The sequence below is a fragment of the Oncorhynchus tshawytscha genome, linkage group LG07 (genome assembly GCF_018296145.1).
Source record: "Oncorhynchus tshawytscha isolate Ot180627B linkage group LG07, Otsh_v2.0, whole genome shotgun sequence".
Taxonomy (NCBI): domain Eukaryota; kingdom Metazoa; phylum Chordata; class Actinopteri; order Salmoniformes; family Salmonidae; genus Oncorhynchus; species Oncorhynchus tshawytscha.
Genome location: NC_056435.1, coordinates 72,820,702 through 72,839,398, shown reverse-complemented (window position 1 = coordinate 72,839,398; position 18,697 = coordinate 72,820,702). Strand labels below are relative to the sequence as shown.

At 45.0% G+C, this 18,697-nt stretch overlaps 1 protein-coding gene across 1 annotated transcript in view; it reads left to right on the top strand.

Annotated features, from left to right (window-relative positions):
- Nucleotides 1-18,697, top strand: part of poc1a (POC1 centriolar protein A) — a 97,218-nt gene that overhangs the window by 462 nt on the left and 78,059 nt on the right. The window contains exons 2-7 of the mRNA XM_042324913.1: nucleotides 78-162; nucleotides 3,481-3,652; nucleotides 11,195-11,374; nucleotides 11,826-11,933; nucleotides 13,963-14,078; nucleotides 16,905-17,038. Coding sequence (XP_042180847.1) covers nucleotides 78-162; nucleotides 3,481-3,652; nucleotides 11,195-11,374; nucleotides 11,826-11,933; nucleotides 13,963-14,078; nucleotides 16,905-17,038 — 795 coding nt within the window. The remainder of the gene's footprint in view (nucleotides 1-77; nucleotides 163-3,480; nucleotides 3,653-11,194; nucleotides 11,375-11,825; nucleotides 11,934-13,962; nucleotides 14,079-16,904; nucleotides 17,039-18,697) is intronic.

Sequence of the window (18,697 nt, the reverse complement as noted above, 5' to 3'; positions counted from 1 at the left end):
GATGATGATGATGATGAGTTGCCAACAAATCAACTGACCGGCTAAATACTGTAAAACTGTTCCTTTCACATTGTTAGGATGACCCAACCCTGGAGAGGCACTTCAAGGGCCACAGAGACACCATAACAAGCGTTGACTTCAACTGTAACATGAAACAAATTGGTAAGTGTTGTTGTTCGTCAATCATTAAAAAAATAATAAAAGAATCGAATATATTTGGTACATGCGCCCAATACTACAGGTGTAAACTTTACCGTAATATGCTTACTTATGAGCTCTTAAAAAGTAAGAGACATTTTCAGAAAAGGAAACAGTAAGAATAACAATAATAAGACTATTTACAAGGAGTACCGGTACTGAGTCAATGTGCAGGGGTACGAGGTAGTTGAGGTAATATGTACATGTAGGTAGGGATAAAAGTGACTCGTCAATCAGGATAGATAATAAACAGAGTAGCAGAGTTAGTATGTGTGTGGGTAGAATCCAGTGAGTGTTGATATTTGTAAATATTTTTTTAATTTAACCTCTATTTAACTAGGCAAGCCAGTTAAGAACCCAACAGTGGGTTAGCTGCCTTGTTCAGGGGCAGAACGACAGATTTTTACCTTGCCAGCTTGGGGATTTGATCTAGCAACCTTTCGGTTACTGGCCCAATGCTCTAACCACTAGGCTACTTGCCAGTGCAAATATAATAGTTAGGTTGCTAGTAGCCTAGTGGTTAGAGCATTGGGCCAGTAACCGAAAGGTTGCTAGATCAAATCCCCAAGCTGGCAAGGTAAAAATCTGTCGTTCTGCCCCTGAACAAGGCAGCTAACCCACTCTTGGGTTCTTAACTGGCTTGCCTAGTTAAATAGAGGTTAAATTAAAAAAATATTTACAAATATCAACACTCACTGGATTCTACCCACACACATACTAACTCTGCTACTCTGTTTATTATCTATCCTGATTGACGAGTCACTTTTATCCCTACCTACTATGGACTAAAAAACCTAAATAAAAAAATGTTAGCTGAGTTTGGTTTGTTGATCTGGACAATTCTGACAAGTTATAAATAGCTCTCTAAAATAGCTCTCTAAGGTATGTAATGACCAACATGACAAGAGGAACTGATGATTGGGGTTCCCGAGTGGCGCAGCGGTCTAAGGCACTGCATCTCAGTGCTAGAGGCGTCATTACGGACACCCTGGTTCGTGATTGGGAGTCCCATAGGGCAACGCACAGTTGTCGTCCAGGTTTGGCAGGTGTAGGCCGACATTGTAAATAAGAATTTCTGTATTATTAACTGGCTTGCCTAGTTAAATAAAGGTTCAATTAAAAATATATTTACAAATATCAACACTCACTGGATTCTACCCACACACATACTAACTCTGCTACTCTGTTTATTATCTATCCTGATTGACGAGTCACTTTTATCCCTACCTACATGTACATATTACCTCAACTACCTCGTACCCCTGCACATTGACTCAGTACCGGTACTCCTTGTAAATAGTCTTATTATTGTTATTCTTACTGTTTCCTTTTCTGAAAATGTCTCTTACTTTTTAAGAGCTCATAAGTAAGCATATTACGGTAAAGTCTACACCTGTAGTATTGGGTAGTAAATGGGGAGGGACCTACCTGAATATACCAAATATATTCGATTCTTTTATTTTTTTTTAAATGTAAAAATTTAAATGATGACCTACCCAATGACCGACAGCACCTTGTGCATTCTACTATTACAATGTTCAATAGTAAGTTTAAAGTCGGACCGAGTTCCTTAAAAACAACTATTTTCTTTTTAAACATTTTTTTGTGGGGGACTAGTTTGTTGCCCTAGACCAGTTTGGGAACCACTGGTGTAATGGGTACAGTCTGTTTGTCTTATACTATATTAGTTGTCTAATGGGTTCAGTCTGTATTATACTGTATTAGTTGTCTAATGGGTTCAGTCTGTATTATACTGTATTAGTTGTCTAATGGGTTCAGTCTGTTTTATACTATATTAGTTGTTTAATGGGTTCAGTCTGTTTTATACTATATTAGTTGTTTAATGGGTTCAGTCTGTTATACTGTATTAGTTGTTTAATGGGTTCAGTCTGTTTGTCTTATACTATATTAGTTGTCTAATGGGTTCAGTCTGTATTATACTGTATTAGTTGTCTAATGGGTTCAGTCTGTTTTATACTGTATTAGTTGTCTAATGGGTTCAGTCTGTATTATACTGTATTAGTTGTCTAATGGGTTCAGTCTGTTTTATACTGTATTAGTTGTCTAATGGGTTCAGTCTGTTTGTCTTATACTATATTAGTTGTCTAATGGGTTCAGTCTGTTTGTCTTATACTATATTAGTTGTCTAATGGGTTCAGTCTGTTTGTCTTATACTATATTAGTTGTCTAATGGGTTCAGTCTGTTTGTCTTATACTATATTAGTTGTCTAATGGGTTCAGTCTGTTTGTCTTATACTATATTAGTTGTCTAATGGGTTCAGTCTGTATTATACTGTATTAGTTGTCTAATGGGTTCAGTCTGTTATACTGTATTAGTTGTTTAATGGGTACAGTCTGTTTGTCTTATACTATATTAGTTGTCTAATGGGTTCAGTCTGTATTATACGATATTAGTATGCTAATGGGTAGAGTCTGTTTGTGTTTAGCCAACTCTATCAGTGTTTGCATCATTGCAGCTGTAAGCTTGGCAGAGACAGGGCTGGCTACTGCATATCCACTAATAGCTCTGAGACAGAACATCTGTATTCTGTGTATTGGCGGGACTCCCTGAGTTGTGGATCGTTCAGAGGGATGGCGATGGGAAATAACAACAATATAAGCGGCTTCACCCGAAATACAGTTTCCTGTCAACAAAGGCATATGTATCATCTTTGGAAACTTGACTTACCAGGCGTAAAGTGGAAAGTGTTCTTCGCTATCAAATAAATGTCTGAATCTTAACTTTTTGTCTGAACTGCACCATATTCCTGCTGAGTTAGATAGCGGGCTGCCGTTAGGATCACACATAGGTGAAACACAACTATATTGTTGTTTTCCAACCAATACACAGACTCCAGATGTTCTGTCCCACAGCTACGACACTACTGTGGCACGACCTGGCTAGTTAACTGGGGTAATATTCACTGGAAACACAACCGACGCAAATGGGGAGGGACCTACCTGAATAGGTACAATAGTTTTTATTTATGTTTGCAACCGTTTTCTACATTGTGCACTAATGAATACACCGTGGTATTCTTGGTTCATCCGGCGACGGGCTCCACATACAACATGCAGCATGGGACCAGTCTAGCTAGCCAGTTAACCTCTGTGTCCTCTTCATGTTTGATCCTGCCTTAGCTATAGGCTCCACTAACAGACTCGACTAACTTCTTTATATGTCTCTCTGATCTTTGTTGCCCCAGTTACAGGCTCCATATATATATATAAAATATATATTATAGCTAACCGATAATATGTCTATGTTCTTGTTGTCTCCAGCGACCGGCTCCATGGACTCCTGTCTCATGATCTGGAACTTGAAGCCCCAAATGAGAGCCTATCGGTTCGTGGGACATAAAGACGCAGTGACGTCAGTCCAGTTCTCTCCCTCCGGACACCTGGTGGCCTCAGCTTCCAGGGACAAGACTGTCCGCCTCTGGGTGCCCAGTGTGTAAGTCTAGTGCGCACCTACTAGTGCGCACCTACTAGTGCGCAAATTGGGCGCGCATTGTTTTGGGCGGCAGGTAGCCTAGTGGTTAGAGCGTTGGGCCAGTTGCTGGATCGAATCCCCGAGCTGACAAGGTAAAAAATCTGTCGTTTTGCACCACTAGGCCGTCATTGTAAATAAGAATTGGTTCTTAACTGACTTGCCTGGTTGAATAAATCAAATATTTTTTTTTTTAAAAGATAGAATTGAAGATTATATACTTTTCATAAATGATTTATGCCACATATTGCCACTGGGTGGCAGCGATGTTACATTTGACATTTGCGTCATTTAGCAGATCTCTTATCCAGAGCGACGTACAGTCAGTGCATTCATCTTAAGGTTGCTAGGAGGGGCAACCACATATATCAGTCATAGTCAGTACATTTCCTCAATAAAGTAGCTATCAGCAAAGTCTCTGCTGGTAGTAAAGTGTGACTGTTCACAAAAGGCATGTTTATTAGACCTTTCATAATCTGAAGCAAGGTTGTGTGAATAAATCAGCCAGACAGAGGAGAACCTTAGTCACTCAACCATTGAGGACTGTCTCTGAAACCTAGACAGTCCTGTGTCTCCACATGTGTTTAATGGGAAGAGAGAGGGAAGATGTTTTTTTTTTTATATAGTAGAAATGTGGCTTAATAACTATGCTCTTACTGGCTGGCTTAAGATCTGACAATGGAGAACACGCTCTGCTCTGGTACTGCAGCCTTCTCCTTCTATAACATGATGTGTAGTAGAAGAATCTATGGTGGAAAGAATGGCTAGACAGTGAAGTGTGAATAATGGATTTGTCTGAATGGAGATAGGACGTTTGTAGTCTAGGTGGCTTGGAGAGGACGTTTGTAGTCTAGGTGGCTTGGAGAGGACGTTTGTAGTCTAGGTGGCTTGGAGAGGACGTTTGTAGTCTAGGTGGCTTGGAGAGGACGTTTGTAGTCTAGGTGGCTTGGAGAGGACGTTTGTAGTCTAGGTGGCTTGGAGAGGACGTTTGTAGTCTAGGCGGCTTGGAGAGGACGTTTGTAGTCTAGGCGGCTTGGAGAGGACGTTTGTAGTCTAGGCGGCTTGGAGAGGACGTTTGTAGTCTAGGCGGCTTGGAGAGGACGTTTGTAGTCTAGGCGGCTTGGAGAGGACGTTTGTAGTCTAGGCGGCTTGGAGAGGACGTTTGTAGTCTAGGCGGCTTGGAGAGGACGTTTGTAGTCTAGGCGGCTTGGAGAGGACGTTTGTAGTCTAGGCGGCTTGGAGAGGACGTTTGTAGTCTAGGCGGCTTGGAGAGGACGTTTGTAGTCTAGGCGGCTTGGAGAGGACGTTTGTAGTCTAGGCGGCTTGGAGAGGACGTTTGTAGTCTAGGCGGCTTGGAGAGGACGTTTGTAGTCTAGGGCGGCTTGGAGAGGACGTTTGTAGTCTAGGCGGCTTGGAGAGGACGTTTGTAGTCTAGGCGGCTTGGAGAGGACGTTTGTAGTCTAGGCGGCTTGGAGAGGACGTTTGTAGTCTAGGCGGCTTGGTCTAGGCGGCTTGGAGGACGTTTGTAGTCTAGGCGGCTTGGAGAGGACGTTTGTAGTCTAGGCGGCTTGGAGAGGAAGTTTGTAGTCTAGGCGGCTTGGAGAGGACGTTTGTAGTCTAGGCGGCTTGGAGAGGACGTTTGTAGTCTAGGTGGCTTGGAGAGGACGTTTGTAGTCTAGGCGGCTTGGAGAGGACGTTTGTAGTCTAGGCGGCTTGGAGAGGAAGTTTGTAGTCTAGGCGGCTTGGAGAGGACGTTTGTAGTCTAGGCGGCTTGGAGAGGACGTTTGTAGTCTAGGCGGCTTGGAGAGGACGTTTGTAGTCTAGGCGGATTGGAGAGGAAGTTTGTAGTCTAGGCGGCTTGGAGAGGAAGTTTGTAGTCTAGGTGGCTTGGAGAGGAAGTTTGTAGTCTAGGTGGCTTGGAGAGGAAGTTTGTAGCCTAGGTGGCTTGGAGAGGAAGTTTGTAGTCTAGGTGGCTTGGAGAGGAAGTTTGTAGCCTAGTTGGCTTGGAGAGGAAGTGCTAGGAAGTTTGTAGTCTAGGTGGCTTGGAGAGGAAGTTTGTAGTCTAGGTGGCTTGGAGAGGAAGTTTGTAGTCTAGGTGGCTTGGAGAGGAAGTTTGTAGTCTAGGTGGCTTGGAGAGGAAGAGTCTAGTTTGTAGTCTAGGTGGCTTGGAGAGTTTGAAGTTTGTAGTCTAGGTGGCTTGGAGAGGAAGTTTGTAGTCTAGGTGGCTTGGAGAGGAAGTTTGTAGTCTAGGTGGCTTGGAGAGAAAGTTTGTAGTCTAGGTGGCTTGGAGAGGAAGTTTGTAGTCTAGGTGGCTTGGAGAGGAAGTTTGTAGCCTAGGTGGCTTGGAGAGGAAGTTTGTAGTCTAGGTGGCTTGGAGAGGAAGTTTGTAGCCTAGTTGGCTTGGAGAGGAAGTGCTAGGAAGTTTGTAGTCTAGGTGGCTTGGAGAGGAAGTTTGTAGTCTAGGTGGCTTGGAGAGGAAGTTTGTAGTCTAGGTGGCTTGGAGAGGAAGTTTGTAGTCTAGGCGGCTTGGAGAGGACATTTGTAGTCTAGGCGGCTTGGAGAGGAAGTTTGTAGTCTAGGCGGCTTGGAGAGGACGTTTGTAGTCTAGGCGGCTTGGAGAGGACGTTTGTAGTCTAGGCGGCTTGGAGAGGAAGTTTGTAGTCTAGGTGGCTTGGAGAGGAAGTTTGTAGTCTAGGTGGCTTGGAGAGGAAGTTTGTAGTCTAGGTGGCTTGGAGAGGAAGTTTGTAGTCTAGGTGGCTTGGAGAGTTTGAAGTTTGTAGTCTAGGTGGCTTGGAGAGGAAGTTTGTAGTCTAGGTGGCTTGGAGAGGACGTTTGTAGTCTAGGTGGCTTGGAGAGGAAGTTTGTAGTCTTGGTGGCTTGGAGAGGAAGTTTGTAGTCTTGGTGGCTTGGTGAGGAAGTTTGTAGTCTAGGTGGCTTGGAGAGGAAGTTTGTAGTCTAGGTGGCTTGGAGAGGAAGTTTGTAGTCTAGGTGGCTTGGAGAGGAAGTTTGTAGTCTAGGTGGCTTGGAGAGGAAGTTTGTAGTCTAGGTGGCTTGGAGAGGAAGTTTGTAGTCTAGGTGGCTTGGAGAGGAAGTTTGTAGTCTAGGTTGGCTTGGAGAGGAAGTTTGTAGTCTAGGTGGCTTGGAGAGGAAGTTTGTAGTCTAGGCGGCTTGGAGGAAGTTTGTAGTCTAGGTGGCTTGGAGAGGGCTTGGAGAGGACGTTTGTAGTCTAGGCGGCTTGGAGAGGAAGAAGTTTGTAGTCTAGGCGGCTTGGAGAGGAAGTTTGTAGTCTAGGCGGCTTGGAGAGGAAGTTTGTAGTCTAGGTGGCTTGGAGAGGAAGTTTGTAGTCTAGGTGGCTTGGAGAGGAAGTTTGTAGTCTAGGTGGCTTGGAGAGAAAGTTTGTAGTCTAGGTGGCTTGGAGAGAAAGTTTGTAGTCTAGGTGGCTTGGAGAGGAAGTTTGTAGTCTAGGTGGCTTGGAGAGGTAGTCTAGGTGGCTTGGAGAGTTTGTAGTCTAGGTGGCTTGGAGAGGACGTTTGTAGTCTAGGTGGCTTGGAGAGGAAGTTTGTAGTCTAGGTGGCTTGGAGAGGAAGTTTGTAGTCTAGGTGGCTTGGAGAGGAAGTTTGTAGTCTTGGTGGCTTGGAGAGGAAGTTTGTAGTCTAGGTGGCTTGGAGAGGAAGTTTGTAGTCTAGGTGGCTTGGAGAGGAAAGTTTGTAGTCTAGGTGGCTTGGAGAGGAAGTTTGTAGTCTAGGTGGCTTGGAGAGGAAGTTTGTAGTCTAGGTGGCTTGGAGAGGAAGTTTGTAGTCTAGGTGGCTTGGAGAGGACGTTTGTTGTCTAGGCAGCTTGGAGAGGAAGTTTGTTTGTAGTCTAGGCGGCTTGGAGAGGACGTTTGTAGTCTAGGTGGCTTGGAGAGGAAGTTTGTAGTCTAGGTGGCTTGGAGAGGAAGTTTGTAGTCTAGGTGGCTTGGAGAGGACGTTTGTAGTCTAGGTGGCTTGGAGAGGAAGTTTGTAGTCTAGGTGGCTTGGAGAGGACGTTTGTAGTCTAGGTGGCTTGGAGAGGACGTTTGTAGTCTAGGTGGCTTGGAGAGGAAGTTTGTAGTCTAGGTGGCTTGGAGAGGAAGTTTGTAGCCTAGGTGGCTTGGAGAGGAAGTTTGTAGCCTAGGTGGCTTGGAGAGGAAGTGCTAGGAAGTTTGTAGTCTAGGTGGCTTGGAGAGGACGTTTGTTGTCTAGGCGGCTTGGAGAGGACGTTTGTAGTCTAGGCGGCTTGGAGAGGACGTTTGTAGTCTAGGTGGCTTGGAGAGGAAGTTTGTAGCCTAGGTGGCTTGGAGAGGAAGTTTGTAGTCTAGGTGGCTTGGAGAGGAAGTGCTAGGAAGTTTGTTGTCTAGACAACTTGGAGAAGTGCTACATTTTTCAATAGCACTTCGATTGAACAGATTTTCCCATTCAGTCCAGCAGTTTTACATTTACTTGTATGTGAATGACATTTCTGGAGTATGTGGAGCGTGTGTTATCTGAGAGTACCGTATCCCAGAGATAACCCACTGTAACGTCTGACTGCTGCTGAAGCACTGCTTTCAAATTGAGCGAGTACCTTCCTACAAATATCTTGGCATCTGGCTTGATGACACTGTCATTTAAAAAACATGTCACTGAGCTGGTGAAGAAGTTGAAGTTCAAAGTTGGTTTGTTTTTACAGAAACAAAGCCTGTCTGACTTTAGTTAATAGGAAAGATATTATCCAGGACACTTTTATGTCTATTTTAGATTATAGGATATTATCTATATACAGCTAGATGCTGATATCCATTGTTCCCTTAGGTTTATTACTGGTGATGGTTCTAGAACTCACCATTGAGCCCTTAGGTCTATTACTGGTGATGGTTCTAGAACTCACCATTGAGCCCTTAGGTTTATTACTGGTGATGGTTCTAGAACTCACCATTGTTCCCATAGGTTTATTACTGGTGATGGTTCTAAAACTCACCATTGTTCCCATAGGTTTATTACTGGTGATGGTTCTAGAACTCACCATTGTTCTTAGGTTTATTACTGGTGATGGTTCTAGAACTCACCATTGTTCCCATAGGTTTATTACTGGTGATGGTTCTAAAACTCACCATTGTTCTTAGGTTTATTTCTGGTGATGGTTCTAGAACTCACCATTGTTCTCTTAGGTTTATTACTGGTGATGGTTCTAGAACTCATCATTGTGCTTTGTATCAAAAAGTGGGTTGGGCCTCTCTATGTAAGGAGAGCAGATTCTTCTTGTGTTTTTATATAAAGCACTCATGCAGAAACTTCCTATATGTATCTGTCATCATTAATTCAATTTATACTTGCAAATTACCAAACCCAGTCTCAGGCTTTTAAATGTTTACCTTTAAGAACAAATTATTTTCAAAGACGGCCTAGGAACACTAGGTTAACTGCCTGTTCAGGGCAGTTTGTCAGCTCGGGGATTACCTTGTCAGCTCGGGGATTTGAACTTGCAACCTTCCGGTTACTAGTCCAACGTTCTAACCACTAGGCTACCCTGCCGCCCCTTGTATAACAAAACAAAAAACATTGGAAAGCCCTTCGGTCTCCACAGAGCTGCTTTTAGTTGCCTGCTTTATGTGGATCAACTCACAGAACTCTCTGAAATGAGATGTTCTGGTCCCTACTTGGTCAGTTCAGAGTCATGATCCGAGACCTCTATGTTGATACATGTGTCTGGTATTCTATTGTTGTAATCGTGTGTATTTGATGTATTTATGAAGGGCTCATCTGTAAAATAGACCCTAGTTTCAGTATGACTTTCCACACTCTCATAGAATATACTACACTCTCTGAGACTTGATGAATTAACACACTCATAGAATATACTACACTCTCTGAGACTTGATGAATTAACACACTCATAGAATATACTACACTCTCTGAGACTTGATGAATTTACACACTCATAGAATATACTACACTCTCTGAGACTTGATGAATATACTACACTCTCTGAGACTTGACACTCATAGAATATACTACACTCTCTGAGACTTGATGAATTTACACACTCATAGAATATACTACACTCTCTGAGACTTGATGAATTTACACACTCATAGAATATACTACACTCTCTGAGACTTGATGAATCAACACACTCATAGAATATACTACACGCTCTGAGACTTGATGAATCAACACACTCATAGAATATACTACACTCTCTGAGACTTGATGAATTTACACACTCATAGAATATACTACACTCTCTGAGACTTGATGAAATATTCACATGATGAGTCTGTCATGCTGCAGAGTGTTGGAGTGAAAACCTTCAGAGAGCATATGGGGTAGTACCTTCTTTCACATGACACAATGGATAAGCACCTGTGCAAAGAGGAACATCTATGTGAGAATGCTTTTCATAGACTACAGCTCAGCGTTCAACACCATATTGTCCTCCAAGCTCATCACTAAGCTAAGGACCCTGGGACTAAACACCTCCCTCTGCAACTGGATCCTGGACTTCCTGACGGGCTGCCCCCTTGTGGTGAGGGTAGGCAGCAACACGTCTGCCACGCTGATCCTCATCACAGGGGGGCCCTCAGGGGTGCGTCCTTAGTCCCGTTGTGTACTCCCTGTTCACCCATGACTACATGGCCACACACGACACCAACACCATTATTCAACTTTGCTGACAACTCGATGGTGGTAGAGGCCTGATCACCAACAACGATGAGAAAGCCGATAGGGAGGAGGTCAATGACCTGGCAGTATGGTGCTAGGACAACAACCTTTCCCTCAACGTCAGCAGGACAAAGGAGCTGATCGTGCACTACAGGAAACGGAGGGCCGAGCCACGCCCCCATCCGCTTCTTGACTGGTTGCATCACCGCTTGGTATGGCAACTACTTTGCATTCGACCGCAAACCGCTGCAGAGGGTAGTGCGTACGGCCCAGCACATCACTGGGGCCAAGCTCCCTGTCATCCAGGACCTTTATACTAGGCGGTGTCAGACTCCAGCCACCCTAGTCATAGACTGTTCTCTCTGCTACCGCACGGCAAGCGGTTCCGATGTACCAAGTCTGGAACCAACAGGATCCTGAACAGCTTCTTCCCCCCCAAGCCATAAGACTGATGAATACAGTTGAAGTCGGAAGTTTACATACACTTAGGTTGGAGTCATTAAAACTAGTTTACATCCACTTAGGTTGGAGTCATTAAAACTAGTTTACACACACTTAGGTTGGAGTCATTACAACTAGTTTACATCCACTTAGGTTGGAGTCATTACAACTAGTTTACATCCACTTAGGTTGGGGGTCATAATTCCTCTGTTTCTTCCTTTCAGTAAGGCCATGTGTAGAATAAGTTAAGGCCATGTGTAGAACTCAGTTGGTCAGGAAATTGGTCCTGGGGGGGGTCATAATTCCTCTGTTTCTTCCTTTCAGTAAGGCCATGTGTAGAACTCAGTTGGTCATGAAATTGGTCCTGGGGGGGGGTCATAATTCCTCTGTTTCTTCCTTTCAGTAAGGGCGAATCCACGGCGTTCCGAGCCCACACCGGAACGGTGCGTAGTGTCAGTTTCTCCGGTGATGGACAGACCTTGGTCACCGCGTCCGATGACAAAACTCTCAAAGTCTGGACCGTTCACCGACAGAAGTTCCTTTTCTCTCTCAACCAACACATCAACTGGGTCCGCTGTGCCAAGTACGGAACCAACAACCTGTTTTTACCCTCACAACAATGTTATGATTACGATGTCTGTACGAAACCAACAACCTGTTTTTACCCTCACAACAATGTTATGATTACGATGTCTGTACGAAACCAACAACCTGTTTTTACCCTCACAACAATTTTATGATTACGATGTCTGTATGGAATCAACAATCTGTTTCTTAGCCTGGTCTCGGATCTTTTTGTGCTCTCTATGACAATGAACATAGGCTTTAGGCTTTAGCAAGACGGCACCAACAGATCTGAGATCAGGCTATCCGTTACTGTTTCTCTCATAACACAAACATTAAAACAGGCTTTATGTACATTTTTAAAGCATTATACAAGTTTTACAAGTTATAAGTATAGTATTTGAAATAGTGTATTTATGTTCAGTGCGTATGCCATGCGCCCCCACATTGTTGGTCCTTTCTGTCTTCAGGTTTTCACCAGACGGCAGGTTGATAGTATCGGCCAGTGACGACAAGAGCATTAAGATCTGGGACAAGACGAGTCAGGAGTGTATCCACTCATTCTATGAACATGGAGGGTAAGGCTTAATCTGTATCCAGTGCATTCGGAAAGTATTCAGAACCCTTGACTTTTGTCACATTTTGTTACGTTACAACCGTATTCTAAAATGGATTAGAATCTACACACAATACCCCATAATGACATCACAATACCCCATAATGACATCACAATACCCCATAACGACATCACAATACCCCATAACGACATCACAATACCCCATAACGACATCACAATACCCCATAATGACATCACAATACCCCATAACGACATCACAATACCCCATAACGACATCACAATACCCCATAATGACATCACAATACCCCATAATGACATCACAATACCCCATAATGACATCACAATACCCCATAATGACATCACAATACCCCATAATGACATCACAATACCCCATAATGACAAAAGAAAAACAGGTTTTTAGATAAGTTTCAAATGAAAAGGAAGTTTAAAACCGAAAAATACATTTACATAGGTATTCAGACCCTTTACTCTGTTCTTTGTTGAAGCACCTTTGGCAGTGATTACAGCCTCCAGTCTTCTTGGGTATGACGCTACAAGCTTGGCACACCTGTATTTGGGGAGTTTCTCCCATTCTTCTCTGCAGACCCTCTGAAGCTTCCGAAGTTCCTCCCATCTCCACAGAGGAACGTTGGAGCTCTGTCAGAGTGAACATTGGATTCTTGGTCACCTCCCTGACCAAGGCCCTTCTGCCCCAATTGCTCAGTTTGGCCCGAGCGGACAGCTCTAGGAAGAGTCTTGGTGGTTTCAAACTTCTTTCATTTAAAAATAATGGAGGCTTCTGTGTTCTTGGGGACCTTCAATGCTGCAGACATTTTTTGTTACCCTTCCCTAGATCTGTGCCTCGACACAATCCTGTCTCGGAGCTCTACGGACAATTCCTTTGACCCCTCATGGCTTGGTTTTTGCTCTGATACTGTCAACTGTGGGACCTTATATAGACAGGTGTGTGTCTTTCCAAGTCATATCCAATCAATTGAATTTACCACATGTGTACTCCAAATTGTAGAAACACCTCAAGGATGATCAATGGAAACAGGATGGACCTGAGCTCAATTTTGAGTCTCATTGCAAAGGGTCTGAATACTTATGTAAATAAGGTATTTTAGTTTTTTATGTTTCATAAATTTGCAAACATTTCTACAAACCATTGTCATTTGGGGTATTGTATGTAGATTAATTGTTAATTTAATCAATTTTAGAATAAGGCTGTAACGTAACAAAATGTGGAATTAATACTTCCGAATGCACTGTGTGTATTCTGTGGATGTATAAAGTGTGTATGTATCTCACACACACACACACACACACACACACACACACACACACACACACACACACACACACACACACACGTGTTTTGACACCTACTCATTCAAGGGTTTTTCTTTATTTTTACTATTTTCTACATTGTATAATAATAGTGAAGACATCAAAACTATGAAATAACACATGGAATCATGTAGTAACCAAAAAGGTTTAAACAAATCAAAATATATTTTTTTATATTTGAGATTATTTTTAAAGTAGCCACCCTTTGCCTTGATGACATCTTTGCACACTCTTGGCATTCTCTCAACCGGCTTCATGAGGTAGTCACCTGGAATGCATTTCAATTAATTAGGTGTGCTTGTTAAAAGTACATTTTTGGCATTTCTTTCCTTTTTTGAGCCAATCAGTTGTGTTGTGACAAGGTAGGGGTGGTATACAGAAGATATCCATATTTGGTAAAAGACCAAGTCCATATTATGGCAAGAACAGCTCAAATAAGCAAATAGAAACAGACAAAAATGTCTTTGTGAGACGCAGAGTAGGTGAACGGATGATCTCCGGATGTGTGGTTCCCACCGTGAAGCATGGAGGAGGAGGTGTAATAGAATTCTTACTAGGATTAAATGTCAGGAATTGTGAAAAACTGAGTTTAAATTTATTTGGCTAATGTGTATGTAATCTTCTGACTTCAACTGTATATGCTATGTCGACAGATTGTCTGTTTCTGTCCTGTTTTCTAGGTATGTGAACTATGCCGACTTCCATCCCAGTGGAACATGCATTGCTGCTGCTTGCACAGACAACACTGTCAAGGTCTGGGACATCAGGACCAACAAATTACTGCAGCATTACCAAGGTAAGGGTCAGAGTAATAATATCGACCACAACTTGGCAGGGTTAGAGTCAGGGAAGGACCTCCAAAACCAGAGGAATATGGACCACAGCTAGGCAGGGTTAGAGCCAGGGAAGGACCTCTAAAACCAGAGGAATATGGACCACAGCTAGGCAGGGTTAGAGCCAGGGAAGGACCTCTAAAACCAGAGGAATATGGACCACAGCTAGGCAGGGTGAGAGCCAGGGAAGGACCTCCAAAACCAGAGGAATATGGACCACAGCTAGGCAGGGTGAGAGCCAGGGAAGGGCCTCCACAACCAGAGGAATATGGACCACAGCTAGGCAGGGTGAGAGCCAAAACCAGAGGAAGGACCTCCAAAACCAGAGGAATATGGACCACAGCTAGGCAGGGTGAGAGCCAGGGAAGGACCTCCAAAACCAGAGGAATATGGACCACAGCTAGGCAGGGTGAGAGCCAGGGAAGGACCTCCAAAACCAGAGGAATATGGACCACAGCTAGGCAGGGTGAGAGTCAGGGAAGGACCTCCAAAACCAGAGGAATATGGACCACAGCTAGGCAGGGTGAGAGCCAGGGAAGGACCTCTAAAACCAGAGGAATATGGACCACAGCTAGGCAGGGTTAGAGTCAGGGAAGGACCTCCAAAACCAGAGGAATATGGACCACAGCTAGGCAGGGTTAGAGGGGAAGGACCTCTAAAACCAGAGGAATATGGACCACAGCTAGGCAGGGTTAGAGCCAGGGAAGGACCTCTAAAACCAGAGGAATATGGACCACAGATAGGCAGGGTTAGAGTCAGGGAGGGACCTCTAAAACCAGAGGAATATGGACCACAGATAGGCAGGGTTAGAGTCAGGGAAGATTCTCTAATACCAGAGGAATATGGACCACAGCTAGGCAGGGTGAGAGCCAGGGAAGGACCTCCAAAACCAGAGGAATATGGACCACAGCTAGGCAGGGTTAGAGTCAGGGAAGGACCTCCAAAACCAGAGGAATATGGACCACAGCTAGGCAGGGTTAGAGCCAGGGAAGGACCTCTAAAACCAGAGGAATATGGACCACAGATAGGCAGGGTGAGAGCCAGGGAAGGACCTCCAAAACCAGAGGAATATGGACCACAGCTAGGCAGGGTGAGAGCCAGGGAAGGACCTCCAAAACCTGTTGAAAAGTGCACTACTTTCTTTAAACAACTTTTTCTAAAAATGGATTTGCCAAAGCACTTTGATAATACTTTTAATTAACTGCTGTTATGTAAAATGTAACACTAGAGGACCGCCATTATTATTCACAGTAATTATAGACGACACAAGGGGAGACGACGCTTCCCTTTAAGGCTTTTGTCTCCACTCCCGGCCCTTAGTCAGAGCAGAGAGTTGGCTTAGTCTACCCTGGAACATGGAGGGTAAGGTTTAATCTGTAGTGAACTACCCTGGAACGTGGAGGGTAAGGTTTAATCTGTAGTGAACTACCCTGGAACATGGAGGGTAAGGTTTAATCTGTAGTGAACTACCCTGGAACATGGAGGGTAAGGTTTAATCTGTGGTGAACTACCCTGGAACGTGGAGGGTAAGGCTTAATCTGTAGTGAACTACCCTGGAACATGGAGGGTAAGGTTTAATCTGTAGTGAACTACCCTGGAACATGGAGGGTAAGGTTTAATCTGTAGTGAACTACCCTGGAACATGGAGGGTAAGGCCTAATCTGTAGTGAACTACCCTGGAACATGGAGGGTAAGGTTTAATCTGTAGTGAACTACCCTGGAACGTGGAGGGTAAGGCTTAATCTGTAGTCAACTACCCTGGAACGTGGAGGGTAAGGCTTAATCTGTAGTCAACTACCCTGGAACGTGGAGGGTAAGGCTTAATCTGCAGTGAACTACCCTGGAACATGGAGGGTAAGGTTTAATCTGTAGTGAACTACCCTGGAACATGGAGGGTAAGGCTTAATCTGTAGTGAACTACCCTGGAACATGGAGGGTAGGGCTTAATCTGTAGTGAACTACCCTGGAACATGGAGGGTAAGGCCTAATCTGTAGTGAACTAGCCCTGGAACATGGAGGGTAAGGCTTAATCTGTGGTGAACTACCCTGGAACATGGAGGGTAAGGCCTAATCTGTAGTGAACTACCCTGGAACGTGGAGGGTAAGGCCTATTCTGTAGTGAACTACCCTGGAACATGGAGGGTAACGCTTAATCTGTGGTGAACTACCCTGGAACATGGAGGGTAAGGGGGGGTGTTTCCGGTGTGATAATGTGGTATCCGGTTGAATGTGCGATAATGCGGTATCCGGTTGAATGTGTGTTTCCGGTGTGATAATGCGGTATCCGGTTGAATGTGTGTTTCCGGTGTGATAATGCGGTATCCGGTTGAATGTGTGTTTCCGGTGTGATAATGCGGTATCCGGTTGAATGTGTGTTTCGGTGTGATAATGCGGTATCCGGTTGAATGTGTGTTTCGGTGTGATAATGCGGTATCCGGTTGAATGTGTGTTTCGGTGTGATAATGCGGTATCCGGTTGAATGTGTGTTTCGGTGTGATAATGCGGTATCGGTTGAATGTGTGTTTCCGGTGTGATAATGCGGTATCCGGTTGAATGTGTGTTTCGGTGTGATAATGCGGTATCGGTTGAATGTGTGTTTCGGTGTGATAATGCGGTATCGGTTGAATGTGTGTTTCGGTGTGATAATGCGGTGTCCGGTTGAATGTGTGTTTCCGGTGTGATAATGCGGTATCCGGTTGAATGTGTGTTTCGGTGTGATAATGCGGTATCCGGTTGAATGTGTGTTTCCGGTGTGATAATGCGGTATCCGGTTGAATGTGTGTTTCCAGTTCACAGCGGAGTAGTGAACGGTCTATCCTTCCATCCATCTGGTAACTACCTGATAACAGCCTCTAATGACTCCACTATGAAGATACTGGACCTGCTGGAGGGACGGCTACTCTACACACTGCACGGACACCAGGTAGACTACACACACACACACACACACACACACACACACACACACACACACACACACACACACACACACACACACACACACACACACACACACACACACACACACGGACACCAGGTAGACTACACACACACACACACACACACACACACACACACACACACACACACTGCACGGACACCAGGTAGACTACACACACACACACACACACACACACACACACACACACACACACACACACACACACACACAGACACACACACGGACACCAGGTAGACTACACACACACACACACACACACACACACACACACACACACACGGACACCAGGTAGACTACACACACACACACACACACACACACACACACACACACAGACACACACACGGACACCAGGTAGACTACACACACACACACACACACACACACACACACACGGACACCAGGTAGACTACACACACACACACACACACTGCACGGACACCAGGTAGACTACACACACACACACACACACACACACACACACACACACACACACACACACACACACACACACGGACACCAGGTAGACTACACACACACACACACACACACACACACACACACACGGACACCAGGTAGACTACACACACACACACACACACACACACACACACACACACACACTGCACGGACACCAGGTAGACTACACACACACACACACACACACACACACACACACACACACACACACACACACACACGGACACCAGGTAGACTACACACACACACACACACACACACACAGACACACACACGGACACCAGGTAGACTACACACACACACACACACGGACACCAGGTAGACTACACACACACACACTGCACGGACACCAGGTAGACTACACACACACACACACACACACGGACACCAGGTAGACTACACACACACACACACACACACACACACACACACACACTGCACGGACACCAGGTAGACTACACACACGCACAGACTCACACTCTAGATTTTCCTTTCACTTTTTTCTACTTCAGACCTGGAAAGAAATGTGATTTATTTATGTTGGGTGAGTCTCCTCTTTATAGCTGTATGTCTGAACGATCCCTGTAAAGTAGACCTTTATAAATATCAAGGAAGCTGTCTACCCACTGCCACTGAGTCATAGTGAGAGGAGAGGAGGAAGGTCCGCTTCATACTGCTCTCTGGCTGGGAAGGGAGGAGGGGAGGAGGGTGAGGAGAGGAGGAAGGTTCTCTTCATACTGCTCTCTGGCTGGGAGGGGGGGGGAGGAGAGGAGAGGAGGGGAAGGGGGGTAAGGAGAGGAGGAGGAGGGGGGGGAAGGTTCTCTTCATACTGCTCTGTGGCTGGGAGGGGGAGGAGGGGAGGAGAGGAGGAGGAAGGTTCTCTTCATACTGCTCTCTGGCTGGGAGGGGAGGGGAAGGGAGGAGGGGGAGGAGAGGAGGAAGGTTCTCTTCATACTGCTCTCTGGCTGGGAGGGGGGGAGGGGGAAGGGAGGAGGGGGAGGGGAGGAGGGTGAGGAGAGGAGGAAGGTTCTCTTCATACTGCTCTCTGGCTGGGAGGGGAGGTGAAGGGAGGAGGGGAGGAGGGTGAGGAGAGGCGGAAGGTTCTCTTCATACTGCTCTCTGGCTGGGAAGGGAGGAGGG